Source organism: Rhinopithecus roxellana, chromosome 9 (assembly GCF_007565055.1).
Source record: "Rhinopithecus roxellana isolate Shanxi Qingling chromosome 9, ASM756505v1, whole genome shotgun sequence".
NCBI lineage: Eukaryota > Metazoa > Chordata > Mammalia > Primates > Cercopithecidae > Rhinopithecus > Rhinopithecus roxellana.
The window spans coordinates 117,119,587-117,138,228 of NC_044557.1; the positions used below are offsets into that span (position 1 = coordinate 117,119,587).

An 18,642-nucleotide genomic window follows, 5' to 3' on the forward strand; every position below is an offset into this window, starting at 1 on the left:
CTATTAAGCAAGTCACTTAACTTTCCTGTGCCTGAGTTTAATTTACAAAATAGAAATCAAAAATCCATATCTCATGTGGCTTTATTAAGATTTATATGAAGTACCACATCTAAAAGAGCTTTGTAAACCATAGTGAACTACAAAATAGTTTAGTTACATACTTTGAAATATTATTAATGTAGAACTAAAAGCCTTCAAGCCATCCGCCAAACCCCCACTCCCCAAAATAAAGCACAATTAAAATCTGAGATGATAAATCTGTTAGTTTGATTAAGTATGTCTCACCACCTCTCTTCATAACCTTACCTTTGAATGAGCAGGCCCTCTTTCATTCAGAAGTTTATACTGGGGTTGGACTCTATTGAAACGGGCTAACTCATTTACCAGACACATTGCAGTTTTCTCTTTTGGGTTTGCCATTTTATCTTGGAGAGAAGCTGTAAATAAAAAGGCTATAAAGTTTTTGTGAAGAATGACTTTACAAAATGGAAGAAAAACTAGTTTTGACTTTGTTAGATTGAAGGCAGATTGTATATTTAAATTATTTTCATGAATGTTGTATTTTAAAAATTCAAATTACCTAACGTCTTCCATTACATGCAACAAAAATAGGTATCACAGTTTAAACGATAAATTAAGGTAAAATTTTTCCTAAATACCTAAGTTGTTCTATGTATATAACAGCATGCTTAAAGATTTTAAAGTAAATTTATAATTTTTTATTTATCTTATAAACTTTCCCCTCAAAAACTTTACTAGAAACACATGTTTCCTGGTTCTTATTACTATGAAACTAGATTTTGTCTACCTTCTTGATCCTTTCATCTCAATTTTTTTCCTTCTCATTATGAGGCAGCATGTTAGAAAAAGCTCTAGACTTGGGAATCAGGTCCTAAGTTTAAGTACTAGCTCTTCCAACTACAATTTTTCGGTAACTCTAAGCAAATTAACTTCCCTTTCTTTCTGTTTTTTAAAATAAATTTTCAAAGTTGTAAAAAGAATAATTTAACAAGTGCCCATGTAGCTAACACCCAGTGCTTATTAACCATGTTCCATGTTTAACTCCTATTAAAAAAAAGATGATATTCCATTCCTGTTAAGTTCCTTATATCTTTTATAGATTATTGATGTATGTGGTTCTATACTCACATAAATGGTATTATAGTATTATAATAAACATTCTCACAGTTTACTTTCTTCACTCTTCATTGTGTTCTCAAGACTTTTACTTATATAGATCTAGCACATTAATTTTAACTACCATAGAATTTCTATTGCAATATTGCACCAGTTTTCTTATCACTCCTCTACTGAGACACTGGGTTGTTTCCAATTCTTCATTCTTAAAGAGAGCATGCTGTCAAATAGCTCTCAAAATGACTATACCAAATTACCTTCCCCTACCATTTCTCCTCAAGCTCAAAAACATGGAATATAATCAAGTATTTTAATTTCTGATAATTTGATATTTGACAAATAGTATTCCATTATTGTTCTTTGGATATTTTTCTCCACTACTATTTTTTGTTTGTTTGGGGTTTTTTTGTTCGGAGACAGAGTCTCACTACGTTACCCAGGCTGGACTAAAACCCCGGGCTCAAGCTATTCTCCCTAATCAGCCTCCCAAGTAGCTGGAACTACAGGCTTCTATCCTTTGTTTTTTTTGTTTTGTTTTTCTTTTGTATTATAGTTTTCAACTTTTCCTTTTATGGTCTGTGCTTTTTACGTCTTGTTTAGGAAGTCCTCTCTAACCAAAAAGGTCTCAATGATTTTACTTAAACTCACTAAGCTTTCTTTCCATAAAATAAGGGAAATAAATCTAACCCGCTTAAGTCCCAAAGTTGTGAGATTAAGAGTTGTAAATGTATGATGTGGTTCTAAACTATATCGCAAATACAAGGTACTATTATAGCTTCAGAATATTTTTCTAATACCACATTATTTTATCCTATATTTTTCCTTTCTCTCATTTATAGACACACTTACTTTTTTCTTTCACTTCCCATAAAAAAAAGCCAAAAAATATTTTAAAATCTAAGCATGAAACATACAAGTGGATTCCTTCCTGCTCATTTAAACTATAGTCACAATAAATACAGTTCAATTGTACTCACAATGAGAATACTTAAAATGAATGAAAATGGCTGGCTTTAGGAACTTCATCTACAAACTTCCTAGGCCAAAATTTAATATTAAAAATAATATTCTTTTACATTTCTAATACTCTTAACAGGCCCAATAATTTGTACAATGGCTTGATTGTGATCATTATGATTAAGAAACTATTTTACATGAAAACTACATAAGCACCTGGTAAGACATAAGTAAAAAGAAAGAGACTCTAAGCAACGAATTGTAGGGCCAAGACAGCTGACAGCAGATTCTACAATTAAGCCATTTTAAGTGGTTTCCAAACTAAAAAACAAAAACAAAAACAAAAACAAAAAAAACCTAGTAATTATTACCTTTGGGAAAAGTACAAAAAAAAAGTCAAGACAGTTTTGAGAAAACCTGCATTTTACCTATTCCATTGTGTATCACACAAAGTTTATAAAACATTCTGTTCAATTTGGAAAGTCAGTCGATATAAGAAAATAAAAGGTAACCTGAGACTCTAATCAGTTTTGGCTTTTACACACCATCGCATGAATTCACGTGCAACCGACAGCACAGCCAATTTAATATCAAAGAGCAAAAGCAGAATAATTGGTTAAAAATGAGAAAATATTAAAGTCTGATAAAAATCTGCCAATTTTGCATAACACAAATAGTATTTATACTACCACTGTGTAATTTTCAAAATTCAATAATGCTGAATATTCATCTGCTACAATGCAAAAAATATTAGAAGCATACAAACATAGCGTGAAAGTTTTATACTATGAAAATTGCTAATAGCATAGGTTCTAAACATATTAAAAAGCGATTTAAATGGTTCATTTATAATGAAACCCTGTTTGATATGAAAACCTAATCTAAATCCTTTTAACGAAAATGTTAACAAATAACACGGTATAAAACTTATATTCCATTAATTCTGACTTCCTGCTTCATAAAAGTTAACATGAATCCAATAACACATTTTAATGGGTGACTGAAGTTTTGGTGTGAGAAGTGTCCAAGATCCCACTTTGATGAAGCTTCATAATTAAAATCAAAATGTTTAAAGTCGATAAATTAGGAAATAATTAGTTATAGTTGTAACGTTTTATTTTTAAAACAGATTAAAACAAATAGTTGTTCCTTTACTTAATGAGAAATCTTAACAGCATTCCTACTTGACAGAGCTCAGTAATACAGCAATAACTTTTAAATTACACAAAAATTTGGATAGAGCATCTATAAAAACAAACTGGTCTATAAAATCTGAGACACATAAGCTATATAAATCTTTTTTAGAGAAGTCAACAGTGCAAAAAAGTTAGAAATGCATATAATGTTACATAGGCAGACATTTTCAAAGACCTATAGATGCTATCACTGAAGATATTTTGAAATAGGCTTCAAGTCAGTTTGGTGGCTGGAATAGTAGAGACCTACTTAGAAGTAAATAAAATTAATAAAAATGGATTCACAATCTCAGACTCTGCCACTTTGAAAGAGCAACTGCCACATGATGGTTAAGAGCCTGTTTTGGATATCTCTGTCACTTACTAATATCTGTGTGACCTTGAGAAAGTACTTAAATCTCACTTTTCCACAGAGTAAAATAGAGATAATAGTTGTTCTTATCTCACTGGATAATTGTATGGATTGAATAAGATGATACCAAACACTGCTAACAATGATTAAAAATTATTCTGATTTAAACATTTGTTACAACAATTACACTATCATCAAATATTAAACCAGTGACATAGAAAGTCATGAAAAAAGAGTTTGTAAAACTAAGTAAAAATATTCTTAGCTAAAATATTCTGTTAGGATAAATTGATTTTATTCATACAAATAAACTTCTTGGCTGGGCGTAGTGCCTCACATCTGTAATCCCAGCTACTTTGGGAGGCAGAGGCAGGAGAATCACTTAAGGCCAGGGATTTGAGAACAGCCTGGACAACACAGTGAGACCTCATCTCTACAAAAAAATAAAAATATTAGCCATATGTCATGGTACATGCCTATAATTCTTGATACTCAGAAGGCTGAGATAGAAGGACTGCTTCAGCCCAGGAGTTCCAGACTGCAATCCAGCCTGGGTGACAGAGTGAAATCCTCTCTCAAAACAAAATAAAACAAAAAACAAATATATTTCTGTAGTAGTCTGTGAAAAGCATGTATTTGTTATTATTTTTTCCACTGACTTATAAACCCATAAGCTTGTTTCCACTAAAAAATTCTCAAATATGATATAAATTATATTAAAGGTTTATGTGTGCTAGGAAATATTGTACCTTCACTGATATGAAACTTGATTAGATGTAACTTACAACTTTGATAAGAAACACTGGTAAAATACATATTTATAATAACAGTATTTGCACAGCCAACAAAAACATAAATATATTCTATTTTTAGATTCACTCTATTTTCATGTTTCCACAAAATGTCCTGGACTCTCTGGAATGTGAATCTTCATTCTGCCTGTTCATTTGTATGTGTAGGAACCAGTGAACAAACACAGAAACTGTGTTCAAGTCATTGAACAAGCTACAAAATAATGTAGCTCAGTTTTCAATGAACAGGCAAAATGATCTGTACCCAAAGGAGTTCAGTCTGTAGAAGAAACAGACACAGACAATAGACAAACACAATAAATCATAATATAAGTACTATAATAAGGCTGTTACAGAAACTCCTTAGACAAAGGCGGTATGGAAAGGCAAATTTTAAGAGGTAGTGATTAGATAAGGAAAGCAAAAGTTCACTTAGGTAAGAAGGGAAGATGAGAGACAGTCCAAGTTTTTCAAGAAGTATAGACACAGGAGAAAGCACATAAAACACATAACTTTCTGGTAAATGCAAGCAGACCACTGGCAGAATACAGAACGCGTGAGGAAGAACAGTAGAATAAAACTATGTGACCGGAATTCACTAGAACACTAAAAGTTTCCTAAACCAGAACTTAAAGTAGCAAACATTTCTTGTAGTAGCTATATTCCAGCCAGAACTATTGCTAGTGAGGTCACAGACTACCTCACTTCGCAAAGCAAATCATTCCGAGGAATCCTTTCCATCCTTGGTCCCAGAAATGACTTCAACACAGTTTCTTTTATTTTTCTTTCTTTCTTTCCTTCCTTCCTTCCTTCCTTCCTTCCTCCCTTCCTCCCTCCCTCCTTTCCTTCCTTTCTTCTTTCCTTCCTCTCTCTCTCTCCCTCCCTCTCTCCCTCCCTCCTTCTTTCCTTCCTTCCTTCCTTCCTTTCTCTCTCTCACCTCTCCCTCTCTCTCTCTCCTCTCTCTCTCTCTCTTTCTTTCTTTCAGACAGAGTTTCACTCTTATTGCCCAGGCTGGAGTGCAATGGCGCGATCTCAGCTCGGCGCGATCTCAGCTCACCGCAACCTCCGCCTCCTGGGTTCAAGTGATTCTCCTGCCTCAGCCTTCCGAGCAGGCTGGAATTACAGGCAAGTGCCACCATGCCCGGCTAATTTTGTACTTTTAGTAGTGACGGGGTTTCTCTGTGTCGGTCAGGCTGGTCTCGAACTCCTGACCTTGGGTGATCCGCCCACCTCGGCCTCCCAAAGTGCTGGGACTACAGGCATAAGCCACCACACCCAGCCTTAAACACAGTTTCTATGTCTCCTTACTGGTTCCCCTTTGTCTATTCTCTGCTATTGGAGTGAACTCATCCTAATTCCCAAGTAAAATAAGAAAGAAAAAAGTCAAAAGAGCAAAGGACCCTGTTCATGGGCTCTTGCCTTCTAGGAGCAATGTGACAGGTATGTCCACAGCTATTAACTAAAACAAACCTTCTGTTTTCTAATTAGACCCTAACATAAGGCTGTCCAAGCAAAATTATCGATGAAATTACCCAGGCATCAAACTGCTCCATTTTTAACAGTCTGTCCATTAGGAAAAAATTTCAGTTCCTCTCTCACATAAACACAAAGATAAATTTCAGAAATATTAAAATGCAAAATACAAAAATATCACAAAAACTAAAGGAAACTTGGCTAAATATCTGTCATACTCCTGTAACACAGAAGGCCTTCCTAGATATGAAAAGGAACCTAGAAGCCATAAAGGCAAAAACTGATAGTTAACAACATAAAAATATAAAACCTCTATTAAAAAAACCATACCACCTATGACACTAAAAAAGAATCTATGTGCTGGGGAAGAAATACTTGCAATATGTGAACAAAGGCTGGGCGTGGTGGCTCATGTCTGGAATCCCAGCACTTTGGGAGGTCAAGGCGGGCAGATCACCTGAGGTCAGGAGTTCCAGACCAGCCTGGCCAACATGGTGAAACCCTGTCTCTACAAAAATACACAAATTAGCCAGGCATGATGGCGGATGCCTGTAATCCCAGCTACTCGGGAGGCTGAGGCGAGAGAATCACTTGAACCTGGGAAGTGGTTGGTGGCTGCAGTGAGCCAAGATCGCACCACTGCACTCCACCCTGGGCAACAGAGCGAGACTCCGTCTCAAAAAAAAAAAAAAAAAAGTGAAGACCAATTGTTAACATTCATAAAATAAAAAGATAATATAAATCAATTTTTTTAAAGCCAATAGGAAAAAAGGACAAAGATACACACAATTAATTCACACAATTTCTTGAGTAAACATACCTATTCAAAAGAATGTTAAAGAGCCTGGCCAACATGGTAAAACCCTGTTTCTATTAAAAATAAAAAAATCAGCCAGGCATGGTGGCGCATGCCTATAGTCCCAGCTACTTGGGAGGCTGAGGCACCAGAATCGCTTGAACCTGGGAGGTGGAAGTTGCAGTGAACCAAGATGGCACCACTACACTCCAGCCTGGGCAACAGAGTGAGACTGTCTTAAAAAAAAAAAAAAAAGAAAGAAAAATTCAAATTCCAATGATATATAATTTTCCCCTATTAAGACTGATAAAAGTTTTTTTTTTTAAATAATCATTTAAGTATTAACAAGTATGTGGGGAAAATGTGTGTGAATTCTGTTGGTGCAAATACAAATTAGTACAAAATTTTTGATGCGCAACACTGATTAGTTTCAATTGTACCTATCTTTAAAACAGCAATTATTAATCTGAGGATTCATACTACAGGAAGATGTTTGCAATGATAATCTGGAAAACTAGACCACAATAGCAAAAACTATAAATAAGATAAATATTAATATTTACCAAAAATTGATTAAATAAACTACATGAATTATGCAGCTTTGAAAAGAGAAAGAGGTACAGTGCTTATGAACCGACATAGGAAAACTCTGCAAACGTGAATGACGAAAGTTACAGCAGCTTACTGCCTGATCATATATTTATCTTTTTTTTTTTTTTTTTTTTTGAGACAGAGTCTCCCTCTGTCGCCGAGGCTAAAGTGCAGTGGTGCGGCGTGATCTCGGCTCGCTGCAAGCTCCGCCTCCCAAGCTCAAGCGATCCTCCTGCCTCAGCCTCCTGAGTAGCTAGGATTACAGGCATGCGCCACCATGCCCGGGTATTTTTTTTTTATTTTATTTTTTTTTTTTTAGACGGAGTCTTGCTCTGTAGCCCAGGCAGGAGTGCAGTGGCACGATCTTGGCTCACTGCAAGCTCCACCTCCTGGGTTCAAGCCATTCTCCTGCCTCAGCCTCCCGAGTAGCTGGGACTACAGGCGCCCACCACCACGCCTGGCTAATATTTTGTATTTTTAGTAGAGAGGGGGTTTCTCCATGTTGGTCAGGCAGGTCTCGAACTCCCGACCTCAGGTGATCCACCCGCCTCGGCCTCCCAAAGTGCTGGAATTACAGGCGTGAGCCACCACGCCCGGCCAGAGTAAGTTCTTTCTAGTCTTGACAGTACCACCACTGTCCTGAAAAACAGAAAAATAATGCTCAAGGATCTGATTCAAAGTAAGCCATGCTGTGCCTCCATCTCCAACTTTTCGAATGAAGCTATCTAGAGATTTCAACAGGACAAAGACATAGTGTGTCCTTAACAGTATTTAGTTTGGTCAGTCTTCTTAACTTCAGCCATTCTAAATATGTGTATAAGGATATCTCAGATTTTAATTTGCATCTCCCTAACGAATACTGTTAATTAACTTTTTTTCATTTGCTTATATGCCATCTGTATCTCCTGTGGTGAAGTGTCTGAATATTTACCACGTCTTTTTTTTCTTATTGCTGAATTTGAAGAGTTCTTTATACATCCTACATACAAGTTATTGATTAGACATATGCTTGGTAAAGATTTTCTTCCAGGCCAGGCGCAGTGGCTCACGCTTGTAATCCCAGCACTTTGGGAGGCGGAGACAGGTGGATCATTTCAGGGCAGGAGTTCAAAATCAGTCTGGGCAACATGGTGAAACCCCGTCTCTTATTAAAAATACAAAAATTAGCTGGGCATGGTAGTGTGCGCCTGTGATCCCACCTACTCAGGAAGCTGGGGCACAAGAATCGCTTGAGCCCAAGAGGTGAGGGGCTGCAGTGAGCTGAGATGGTGCCACTGCACTCCAGCCTAGGGAACAGAGCATGACTCTGTCTCCAAAAAAAAAAGTAGTAGGAAAAAGATGAATTGCTAACAATGTTGGAGCAAATGGACAGTCACCTTGGAAAATAATAAAGGGGAATCACTAGGAAGAAAATAAAATTTTTTTTCCCAAACTGTGGCTTCTCTATTCTCTTGCCAGTGTCTTTTAAAGAGCAGATTTTAATTTTAATAAAGTCTAATTTATCAATTTTTATAGTTTGTCCTTTTAGCAAATATCTAAGAAATTATTACCTGAGGTCTAAAAATGTTTTTCTCCTGTTTTTTTCCATGAACATTATAATTTTAGGTTTTACATTTAAGTTCAGAAGCCATTTTGAGTTATTTTTATACACAGTACAAGGTATGAATCCATTTTTCGTATATCAATATCCAATTGTTTCCCATTGTGGAAAAGGCTACGTTTCTCCCACTACATTGTCTTTATGCCTTTGTCAAAATTATTAGTTATCTACATATATCTGAGTTTATTTCTGGACTACCAATTCTGTTTTCACTGATTTTTTTTTTTTTTTTTTTTTTTGAGACGGAGTCTCACTCTGTCGCCCAGGCTGGAGTGCAGTGGCATAATCTCGGTTCACTGCAACCTCCGCCTCCTGGGTTCAAGCGATTCTCCCGCCTATTTACCTACTTTTATGCCAAACTATTTTTACTACAGCTTTATAATTCTTGAAATTAGGTAGTATTGGCTCCCACACTGTTCTTTTTCACAGTTGTTTAAAGTTCTTTAAATTTCCATACTAATTTTAGAATCACCTTGTGCATTTCTATAAAAAAGCCTGCAAAGATTGTAATATGTTTCTTAAATCTATTGAGTAATTTGGTGAAAATCAACATTTTAACAAAGTTGAGTCTTCCAACCCATGAACAGGACATACAGTCACTTCTCAGTATTGAGATAATAATATCTCAATGACTGTTATGTGAATTAGCAATTATTGAACCAATGCTCCCAGGAAAACTAAAGTATTAGGTTCTTGAAAGCTTCTGGTCACATTTTTCTGAACTGATCATACGTCATGTTTTATGTGTTTCTGTTTAAAGACTTCTTGTTTAATATGTATTACTAACGTATGTTATTGATTCATTAACATTGAACTCACGTCCAACAGTACTGTTTAACTCTTGCCCGAATAAAGCTTATCTAATACACATATTTTCTCCGTAAGGCATATCAGAGCATCCTTGTACTTAGAAACACTATATGGCACTTAAACATTACATTTTAAACATCATTTTAAACATCAAAAAAACCATCTTTGTAAACATCAAAATAACCAACAAAAAGCACAAACATGCAAAAAATGCAGTACTAAATAAACCAAGAAAGGGCTATTTGCTTACAGTATGAAACTAAAATAAGAAAGCAGAGCACTGTCTTGTTCGATCCCATCTGGGTATGTGTGCACTGGTTAATTCAAAATGTTTTGCCCCTGCGGGTGTCTGAGAATGACCACAAAAGCACTGCAAGTATTGGTTTTGGGGTTACAAATAAAAAGTAGTAAGTCAATTCTCAGGTAAGGTATCCATGAATAATGAGAATCAACCGTATCTTATTTAGGTATCCTTTAATTTCTTGCAGCAGTATTTTGTAGTTCTCATTTTCTTTAACATATTTTGTTAGACTTATCCCTAAGTAGTTCATATTTTTGATGCTTTTGAAAATGCTACTCTTTTATTTTCATTTACGACTATTCTCTGCTAAGGTATAGAAACACAATTGGTTTTTGCATAGTGCTCTTCTATCCTGCAACTCTGCTATACTAATCCATTAGTTCTTGTACGATTCCACCAGATTTTCTACATAGACAATCAGGTCATCTGTGAATAAGGACAGTTTTATTCATTTATTTCCAATCTGAATACCATGTATTTCCTTCTCTTGCATGATGGTATGGGCTAAAACCTCCATGGCAACGTCAAATGGAACTGGTTAAAGTGGACATCCCATCTTCTTTTTTTAAAAAAGTGTCCAGTTTTGGCCTGGTGCGGTGGCTCACGCCTGTAATCCCAGTACTTTGGAAGGCCAAGACGGATGGATCACGAGGTCAGGAGATCGAGATCATCCTGGCTAACCCGGTGAAACCCCATCTCTACTAAAAAATACAAAAAAATTAGCCGGGCATAGTAGCGGGTGCCTGTAGTCCCAGCTACTCTGGAGGCTGAGGCAGAAGAATGGCGTGAACCCAGGAGGCGGGGCTTTCAGTGAGTCGAGATCGCGCCACTCCAGCCTGGGCTACAGAGCGAGACTCCTGTCTCAAAAAAACAAAAAGTGTACAGTTTTTCACCAGTAAGTACAACGTCAGCTAATAAGGTTTTTCACAGAAGCACATTAGCAGACTGGGAAAGTTCACTTCCTCTCCTAGTTTGGCGAGAGTCTTTAAGATACTGAATATTGGATTTTATCAAATGATTTTTCTGCATCTATGGAGATGATCATGTGATTTTTGCTTTTTAGTTCGTTAATATAGTGAATTACACTACTGATTTTTTTGAACATTAAACCAACCCCACATTCCTGGGATAAACCCTACATCGTCACGACATATTATCCTTTTAATAAACTGTTGAATTAGATTTAATAAACTGTTGAATTAGATTTTAATAAACTGTTGAAACTTTGTTTAGATTTTTGCAATTATATTTATGAAACATACTGGTCTGTAATTTCCTTAAAATGTGTTTGTCTGATTCTGGTATCCCAGTAATGCTGGCATCATGAGCCTTGTAAAAAATTCCTTCCACTTCAGTATTTTTAAAAGCATATAAAATTGATATTATTTTTTCCTTAACTGGTATAATTCACCAGTGAAACTATCCGGACCTAGAGTTTTCTTTGTAAGTAGACTTTTACTACAATTTTTATTTCTTTAACACATGAAAAGCTACTCAGCGCCAGGCATGATAGCTCATGTCTGTAATCCTACCACTTCAGGCCAAGGCAAGAGGATCACTTGAGCCCAGGAGTTGGAGACCAGTCAGTGCAACATGGTGAAACCTTATCTCTACAAAAATTAAAAATAAAAAAATTAGCCAGGCATGGTAGCATGTGCCTGATATCCCAGCTAGGAGGCTGAAGTAGGAAGATCACTTGAGGTCAAGGCCACAGTAAGCTATCATCAGACCACTGCTCTCCAGGCCTGGGCGAAAGTGAGACCCTGTCCCAGAAAGAAAAAAAAAAAAAATAAGCTATTCACGTTATCCATTTTCTTCTTCCTCCTTTGGGATTAATTTGCTCTTCTTTTTCTACTCTTGTTAAGATGGAAGCTGAAGTCATTTGAGTTATTTGAGTTCATTCTTCTTTCAAAATATATACATTTGGTGCTATAAATTTCTCCCTAAATACTGTTTTAGTAATATCTTCTAATGTTGTATTGCTGTTGTCATTTAGTGTAAAATACTTTCTAACTTACTTTTCCTTCTTTTTAAATCACAGATTACTTGTACTTTTTAATTTCCAAATATTTGGAGATTTCCCAAGAATCTTTCTGTTAATGATTCCTAATTCCACTGTAATCAGATAAAATTTTTTAATCACTTGAATCCTTTTGAATTCATTTAAGACTGTTTCATGGCCAGGCACCGTGGCTCACACATGTAATCCTAGGAGTTTGGGAGGCAGAGGCAGGAGGATCACCTGAACCCAGGAGTTCTAGACCAGTCTGGGAAACACAGTAAGATCCCAATACTACCAAAAAAAAAAAAAAAAAAAAAGAATATTAGCTGGGTGTGGCGGCACACATCTATAGTCCTAGATACTTGGGGAGCTGAAATGGAAGGGCTGTTTGAGCCCAGGAGGTCAAGGCTGCAGCGAGCCACAGTGGTACCACTACACTACAGTGTGAACAAAGCAAAACCCCACCTCCAAAAAAAAAAAAAAAAGAAAGGTGCTCTATGGCCCAAAATATGGTTTATCATTGTAAATGTTTTGTATAAACTTGTGAACAAATGTGTATTCTACTCTTTTTACGTAGAGTGTTCTATAAATGCAATCAGGTCAGGTTGGTTAACAGTTATCCAAGTCTACTATATCTTTGATGATTTTCTGTCCACTTATATCAATTACTGACAGGGGTTACTAAAATCTCCAATTATGACTGGATTTCTCAATTTCTCCTTGCATTTCTATTAGTTTTTGTTTCATGTGCTTTGAAGCTTTGTTATTAGGTGCATAAACATGTAACATCATTATGTCCTCTAAACTGACCTCTTTACCATTATAAATGAAAATGACCTCCTTTATCCCTGGAAATATTCCTTGCTCTGAAATATACTTTGATATTAATATAGCCACTCCAAGTTGCTTTTGACTAGGTTACCATATTATGTCTTTTCCCATTCTTTTAACCTATTTATGTTTATAAACTATTTCTTGTAGGCAAGCATATAGTTGGATCTTGCTTTTATATCCAATCTGACAAATTCAGCCTTTAAATTGGAGTGTTTACATGATTTACATTTAGTTTGATTATTCATATGGTTAGGTTTGATTCTATCCTCTTGCTATTTATATTTTTTATATTTATTATATATTTGGTGTTTGTTCCTTTTTTCTTCTTTTTTGACCTTTGTTGAATTATTTTGTGTGACTCCATTTTATCTCGTTTTTATTAGCTTATTATTGTAATTCTCTTTAATTGGCTTATTATTGTAACTCTCTATTTTGCTATTTTAGGGGCTAGAGTTTATAGTATACATTTTTAACTTACCACAGTTTACCTTCCAGTGATATTATCACCTCACACAGAGCAAAAGAATCTTATAACAGTATACCTCCATTTCTCTCTCCCTGCCTTTTAGCTATTGTTATCATGCATTTTACTTTTAGGTAAGTTATAAACCCCACAACAGCTTGTTAATATTTTTTGCTTTAAACAGTCAGTTATCTTTTAAGGAGATTTAACTAATAAGAAAAAAAAAATTATGTATTTACCCAAGTAGTTACCATTTCCAGTGTTCTTTCTTTCATGTAACTCCATATTTGCATCTGGTATCATTTTCCTACTGTCTGAAGGATTGCTTTTAAATTTTCTTCCAGAGGGGAAACGTTAGCAATAAATTATTTCAGCTTCTGTGTTGTAAACATCTTTAACTCATCTTTGCTTTAGAAACATATTTTTGTCAGATATAGAATTATGGATTGGCATTTTTCATCTTTCAGTACTTTAAAGATGCTTCCCCCAGTTTTTTTGCTTATATCGTTTCTGATAAATCTATTAAGATAATCATCTTTATCTTTCTTCCTCTACACACAAAATGACCATACCTCTTTCTCTGACTGCTTTTGAGATTTTCTCTTTATCATTTGCTTTCAACAATTTGATTATAATGTACAGTAAGTCCTCATTTAACATCGCCAATAGGTTCTTGGAAGCTGCAGCTTCAAGTGAAACAAAGTAGAACAGAACCAATTTTACCATGGTCCAATCGATATAAACAAGGGTTAAGTTCCTACAGTGTATTTCTAGTTACAAAAACATCACCAAACTTCTAAATAAATACCAAAACGCTTCTAATATTAAACAATGAAATAAACGTGAGCTACACATACACTTAAGAAAGATTAACAAAAACAACTAAGATAATTATTTACCCAATTTTTCTAGTTCAGGGTCACAGGTGGTCAGAGCATATCCTAGCCGCTCAGGGCACAAGGCAGAAACCAGCCTTAGAGAGAGGATGCTATTCCATACTAAAGTGCACGCGCACGCACACACACACACACACCGACTCATTCACTCATACTGGAACAATCTAGAGAAGCCAATTAACCTAATGTGCACATCTTTGGCAATCGAGAGAAGCCAATTAACCTAATGCTCACATCTACCTAATGTGGGAGGAAACTGAAGTCCCGGAGAAAACCCATGCAGACATGGGAAGAACATGCAAACATCACACCAGTCGTGGCTCCAGCCAGGAATCAATTCTTTTTCTCTCATCAACATCATGACAAAATGATGTTAAAAGTAACATTATTTGAGGACCTGCTATACCTTGGTGTAGTTTTATGTTTCTTATACTTAAAACTCATTTAATTTATCTGTAGGTTTATGGCTTAAATCTAAAACATTTTTGGCCATTATTTCTTAAAATACATTCTTCTGTGTATTACTTCCTTTGAGAACTATAATTATTCATCTATTTGGCTGCTTGAGTGTCCCACAGCTCACTGACTTTTTTTTCTTTTTTCTCTATGCTTCATTCTGGATGGTTTCTATTGTTCTGCCTTCAAGTTCATTCGTAATTTTTTCTGCAATGTCTAATTTACCATTAATCTCATACCGTGTATTTTTCATCTCAGTCGTAGTTTTCATCGTTGTAAGTTTGATATGGGTCTTTTTGTCTCTTCTATATCTCTAACTCTTTGAACATATGGAATACAGTTATAATGTTTTAATGCCCTCTGCTAATTCTATCATCTGTGTCAGTTCTGTGTCAATTTTGATTGATGATTCTCATAATTATGGATCATATTTCATGCTTCTTTGCATACTTGGTGATCTTTCACTGAATGACATACCCTGTTAATTTTACCTTGCTATATGACTCCTATCTTTTCGGACTTTGTCCAGGGATACAGTTGAGTAATTTGGAAATAGTTTGTTTAAGTCTTGTTTTTATAATTTACTAGTTCGCTCCAGAGCAGCAACATCTTCTCAACTCAGAGTCTGCCAGGCTCCACAACTCAGTTTCTACTTTCTATGTCACATGCTGGAAAATCTCTCACTGCAGTAGGCCTGGGCAATTGTAGGACTCACCTTGTTTGTTTCTTCTCTCTCAAGATTCACTGACCTGAATGTCTTAATCATTGTTTCTACATATTTTGTTTTTTTTTTTTTTGGAGAAGAGGGGTAAGATTGTTTCAAGAGGACAGTAAACACGATCCTTGTTACACCACATGGACCAGATGAAAAAGTCCCCATCTGTCCTTGTATATTTAATCTATCTGTGTCTATTTAAAATGAGTTTCTTATAAACATCGTAAATATACGTCCCTGACTTACAATGGTTCACCTTATGATTCAACTTTACCATAGTGACAAAATGATATGCACTCAGTAGAAACCATACTGAAGTACCTATACAAGCATTCTATTTTTCACTTTCAGTATCACGTTCAATAAATGATGACATATTTAACACTTTATTATAAAATATGCTGTATGTTAGATGATTTTACCCAACTGTAGGCTAACTTAAGTGTTCTGAGCATATTTAAGGTAGGCCTGGCTAAGCTATGATGTTCAGTAGGTTGTGTGTGTGTGTGTGCATACATATATATGTATATATATTTTTTTGAGACAAGGTCCCACTCTGTCACCCAGACTAGAATGCAATGAAGACATATAACTCACTGCAGCCTTGACCTCCTGGGCTCAAACAACCCTCCCACCTCAGCCTCCCGAGTAGCTAGGACTACAGGTGCACACCACCACATCCAGCTTATTTTTGTATTTTTTGTAGAAACAGGTTTTCACCATGTTGTCCAGGCTGGTCTTGAACTCCTACGTCCAAATGATCTGCCAGCCTTGGCCTCCCAAAGTGCTGGGATACAGGCATGAGTCACCATGCCCAGTTAATTACGTGTATGAAATACATTTTTTACTTTCAACATTTTCAACTTACAATGGGTTTATCAGGACCTAACACCACCATAAGTCAAGGAGCATCCGTATTTGAGTCTTGCTTTTCTATAGAATCCGACAATCTTTGCCTTTTAAATTGAGCATTTAAGTCATTTACATTTATTATAATTATCAATATTACTAGATTTATATCTACTGTTTTGCTAATTTTTTGTCCTGTTATGTGTTCCTTTCTTCATCTTTATCTATCTTCTTTTAGACTGATTATTTTTTAGTATCCATTTTATATCCTACATAGGCTTACTATTCTAATTTTGTCATATAGGAATTGTAAAACATACACAGCCTACCTTCAAATATCATACCACTTCATGTATGATACAAGCACCTAAAAATTCTGTACTTCCCTACCCCTTACCCCATTCTTTATGCTACTTACATCAATTAATTTCTATGTATAAGCCCTCAAGGCATTGTTAGTACTTCTGTTTTAGTCAATTATATTTTTAAAAGTCAAAAATGGGCCAGGTGTGGTGGCTCACAGCTGTAATCCCAACACTTTGGGAGGCCAAGGTGGGTGGATCACTTGAGGTCAGGAGTTCAAGACCAGCTTGGCCAACACGGTGAAACCCCATCTCTACTAAAAATACAAAAATTAACCGACCATGGTGGCTCACGCCTGTAATCCCAGCACTTTGGGAGGCCGAGGCAGGTGAATCACTTGAGTCCAGGAGTTGGGAGACCAACCTGAGCAACATGGCAAAATCCCTTCTCAACAAAATATACAAAAATTAGCTGAGGATAGTGGTGCATGTCTGTAGTCCCAGCTACTTGAGAGGCTGAGGTGGGAAGACTGCTTCAGCCTGGGAGGTCAAGGCTGCAGTGAGCCATGATCATGCCACTGCACTCCAGCCTGGGAGACAGAGCAAGACCCTGTCTCAACAACAACAAAATGTTTATTTCAATACCACCAATTTTCAGCTATTTGATTACGATGTGCTTGGTCAGTTTTCTTTGTTTGTTTTTTTTTTAAATATTCCTTCTACTTTAGGTTGACTTCTTACCATCATCTACAGGTTTATAGTTTCCACTAAACAGAGAACAGGGGTTCAAAGTCATTATTTCTTAATGTCATTCGCAGCAACCTGGATGGAACTGGAGACTTATTCTAACTGAAGTAACTCTGGAATGGAAAACCAAACATCATACGTTCTCACTCATAAGTGGGAGCTAAGCTTGTGAGGATGTAAAGGTGCAAGAATGATACAGTGGACTTTGGGGACTTGGGGAAAGGGTGGAAGTGGTATGAGGTAGAAAAGACTACACATTGAGTACAGTGTACACTGCTTGGCTGATGGGTGCACCAAAGTCTCAGAAATCACCACTAAAGAACTTATTCATGTAACCAAATACCACCTGTTTCCCAAAAACCTGTTGAAATAAAATAAATAAATAAAAGTCATTATTTCTTATAATATTTTCTGTTGCCCCTCCCTTCTACTAGGACTCTAATTACACATGTCTTAAACCACTCGGTATTTCCCACAGCTCATTGATGCTCTGTTTTTTTCTTTAGTCCTTCCACCCTGTGCTTCATTTTGGATAGTCACTATTGTTACCTATTCAAGCCTACTGATGTGTGTCTTATCTGCTATTAATCCCATCCAATATATATTTTATTTCAGATATTGCATTCTTCATCTCTATTTTTATATCTTCTATGTATTTCCACATCATCTTTCTGTTTTCCCCTCGCTTCTTAAACATTTAGAGCACATTGGTAGCAACTCTTTTTATATCTTTGTCTGCTAAATCAATCATCTTTATCATTTCTGGGTCTCTATTCAGGAAATTTTAAAATCCTGGCTATGGGTCATATTTTCATTCTTCTTTGTAAGCATTTTAATATTTTATTGAGGTAAAATTGACATAAAATCTAATTAATCCATTTAAAGTGAACATTCGGCTGGGCACGGTGACTCACTCCTGTAATCCCAGCACTTTGGGAGGCCGAGGCAGGTGGATCACTTGAGGTCAGGAATTCAAGACCAGTCTGGCCAACATGGTGAAATGTCTCTACTAAAAATACAAAAATTAGCTGGGCATGGCGGCAGCTGCCTGTAATCCCAGCTACTGGGGAGGCTGAGGCAGGAGAATCCCTTGAACCCAGGAGGTGGAGGTTGCAGTTAGCTGAGATCACGCCACTGCACTCCAGACTGAGCAACAGAGGGAGACTCTGTCTCAAAAAAATAAATAAATAAAAAATAAAGCGAACATTCCTGTGGTACTTAATCCATTCACGGTGTTGTACAACTACCACCTATACCTAGTTCCAAAACACTGTTATCACCCCAAAAGGGAATTCAGTATCTATTAGGCAGTTGCTTCTCATTCACCCTTAACCCCAGGCCCTGGCAAGCCAACAATCTGCATTCTGTCTCACA

General features: G+C 36.2%; 1 protein-coding gene across 13 annotated transcripts in view; it reads right to left on the minus strand.

Annotated features, from left to right (window-relative positions):
• STAU2 (staufen double-stranded RNA binding protein 2) overlaps positions 1-18,642 on the minus strand; it is a 348,991-nt gene that overhangs the window by 310,288 nt on the left and 20,061 nt on the right. For 8 of the 13 annotated variants that reach the window (XM_030937273.1, XM_030937275.1, XM_030937266.1 and 5 more), the window contains one exon: positions 307-437. The exons of the other annotated variants lie outside the window; for them this stretch is intronic. In XM_030937273.1, coding sequence (XP_030793133.1) covers positions 307-420 — 114 coding nt within the window. In that variant the 5' untranslated portion in view covers positions 421-437. The remainder of the gene's footprint in view (positions 1-306; positions 438-18,642) is intronic. 13 annotated transcript variants of the gene reach the window in all.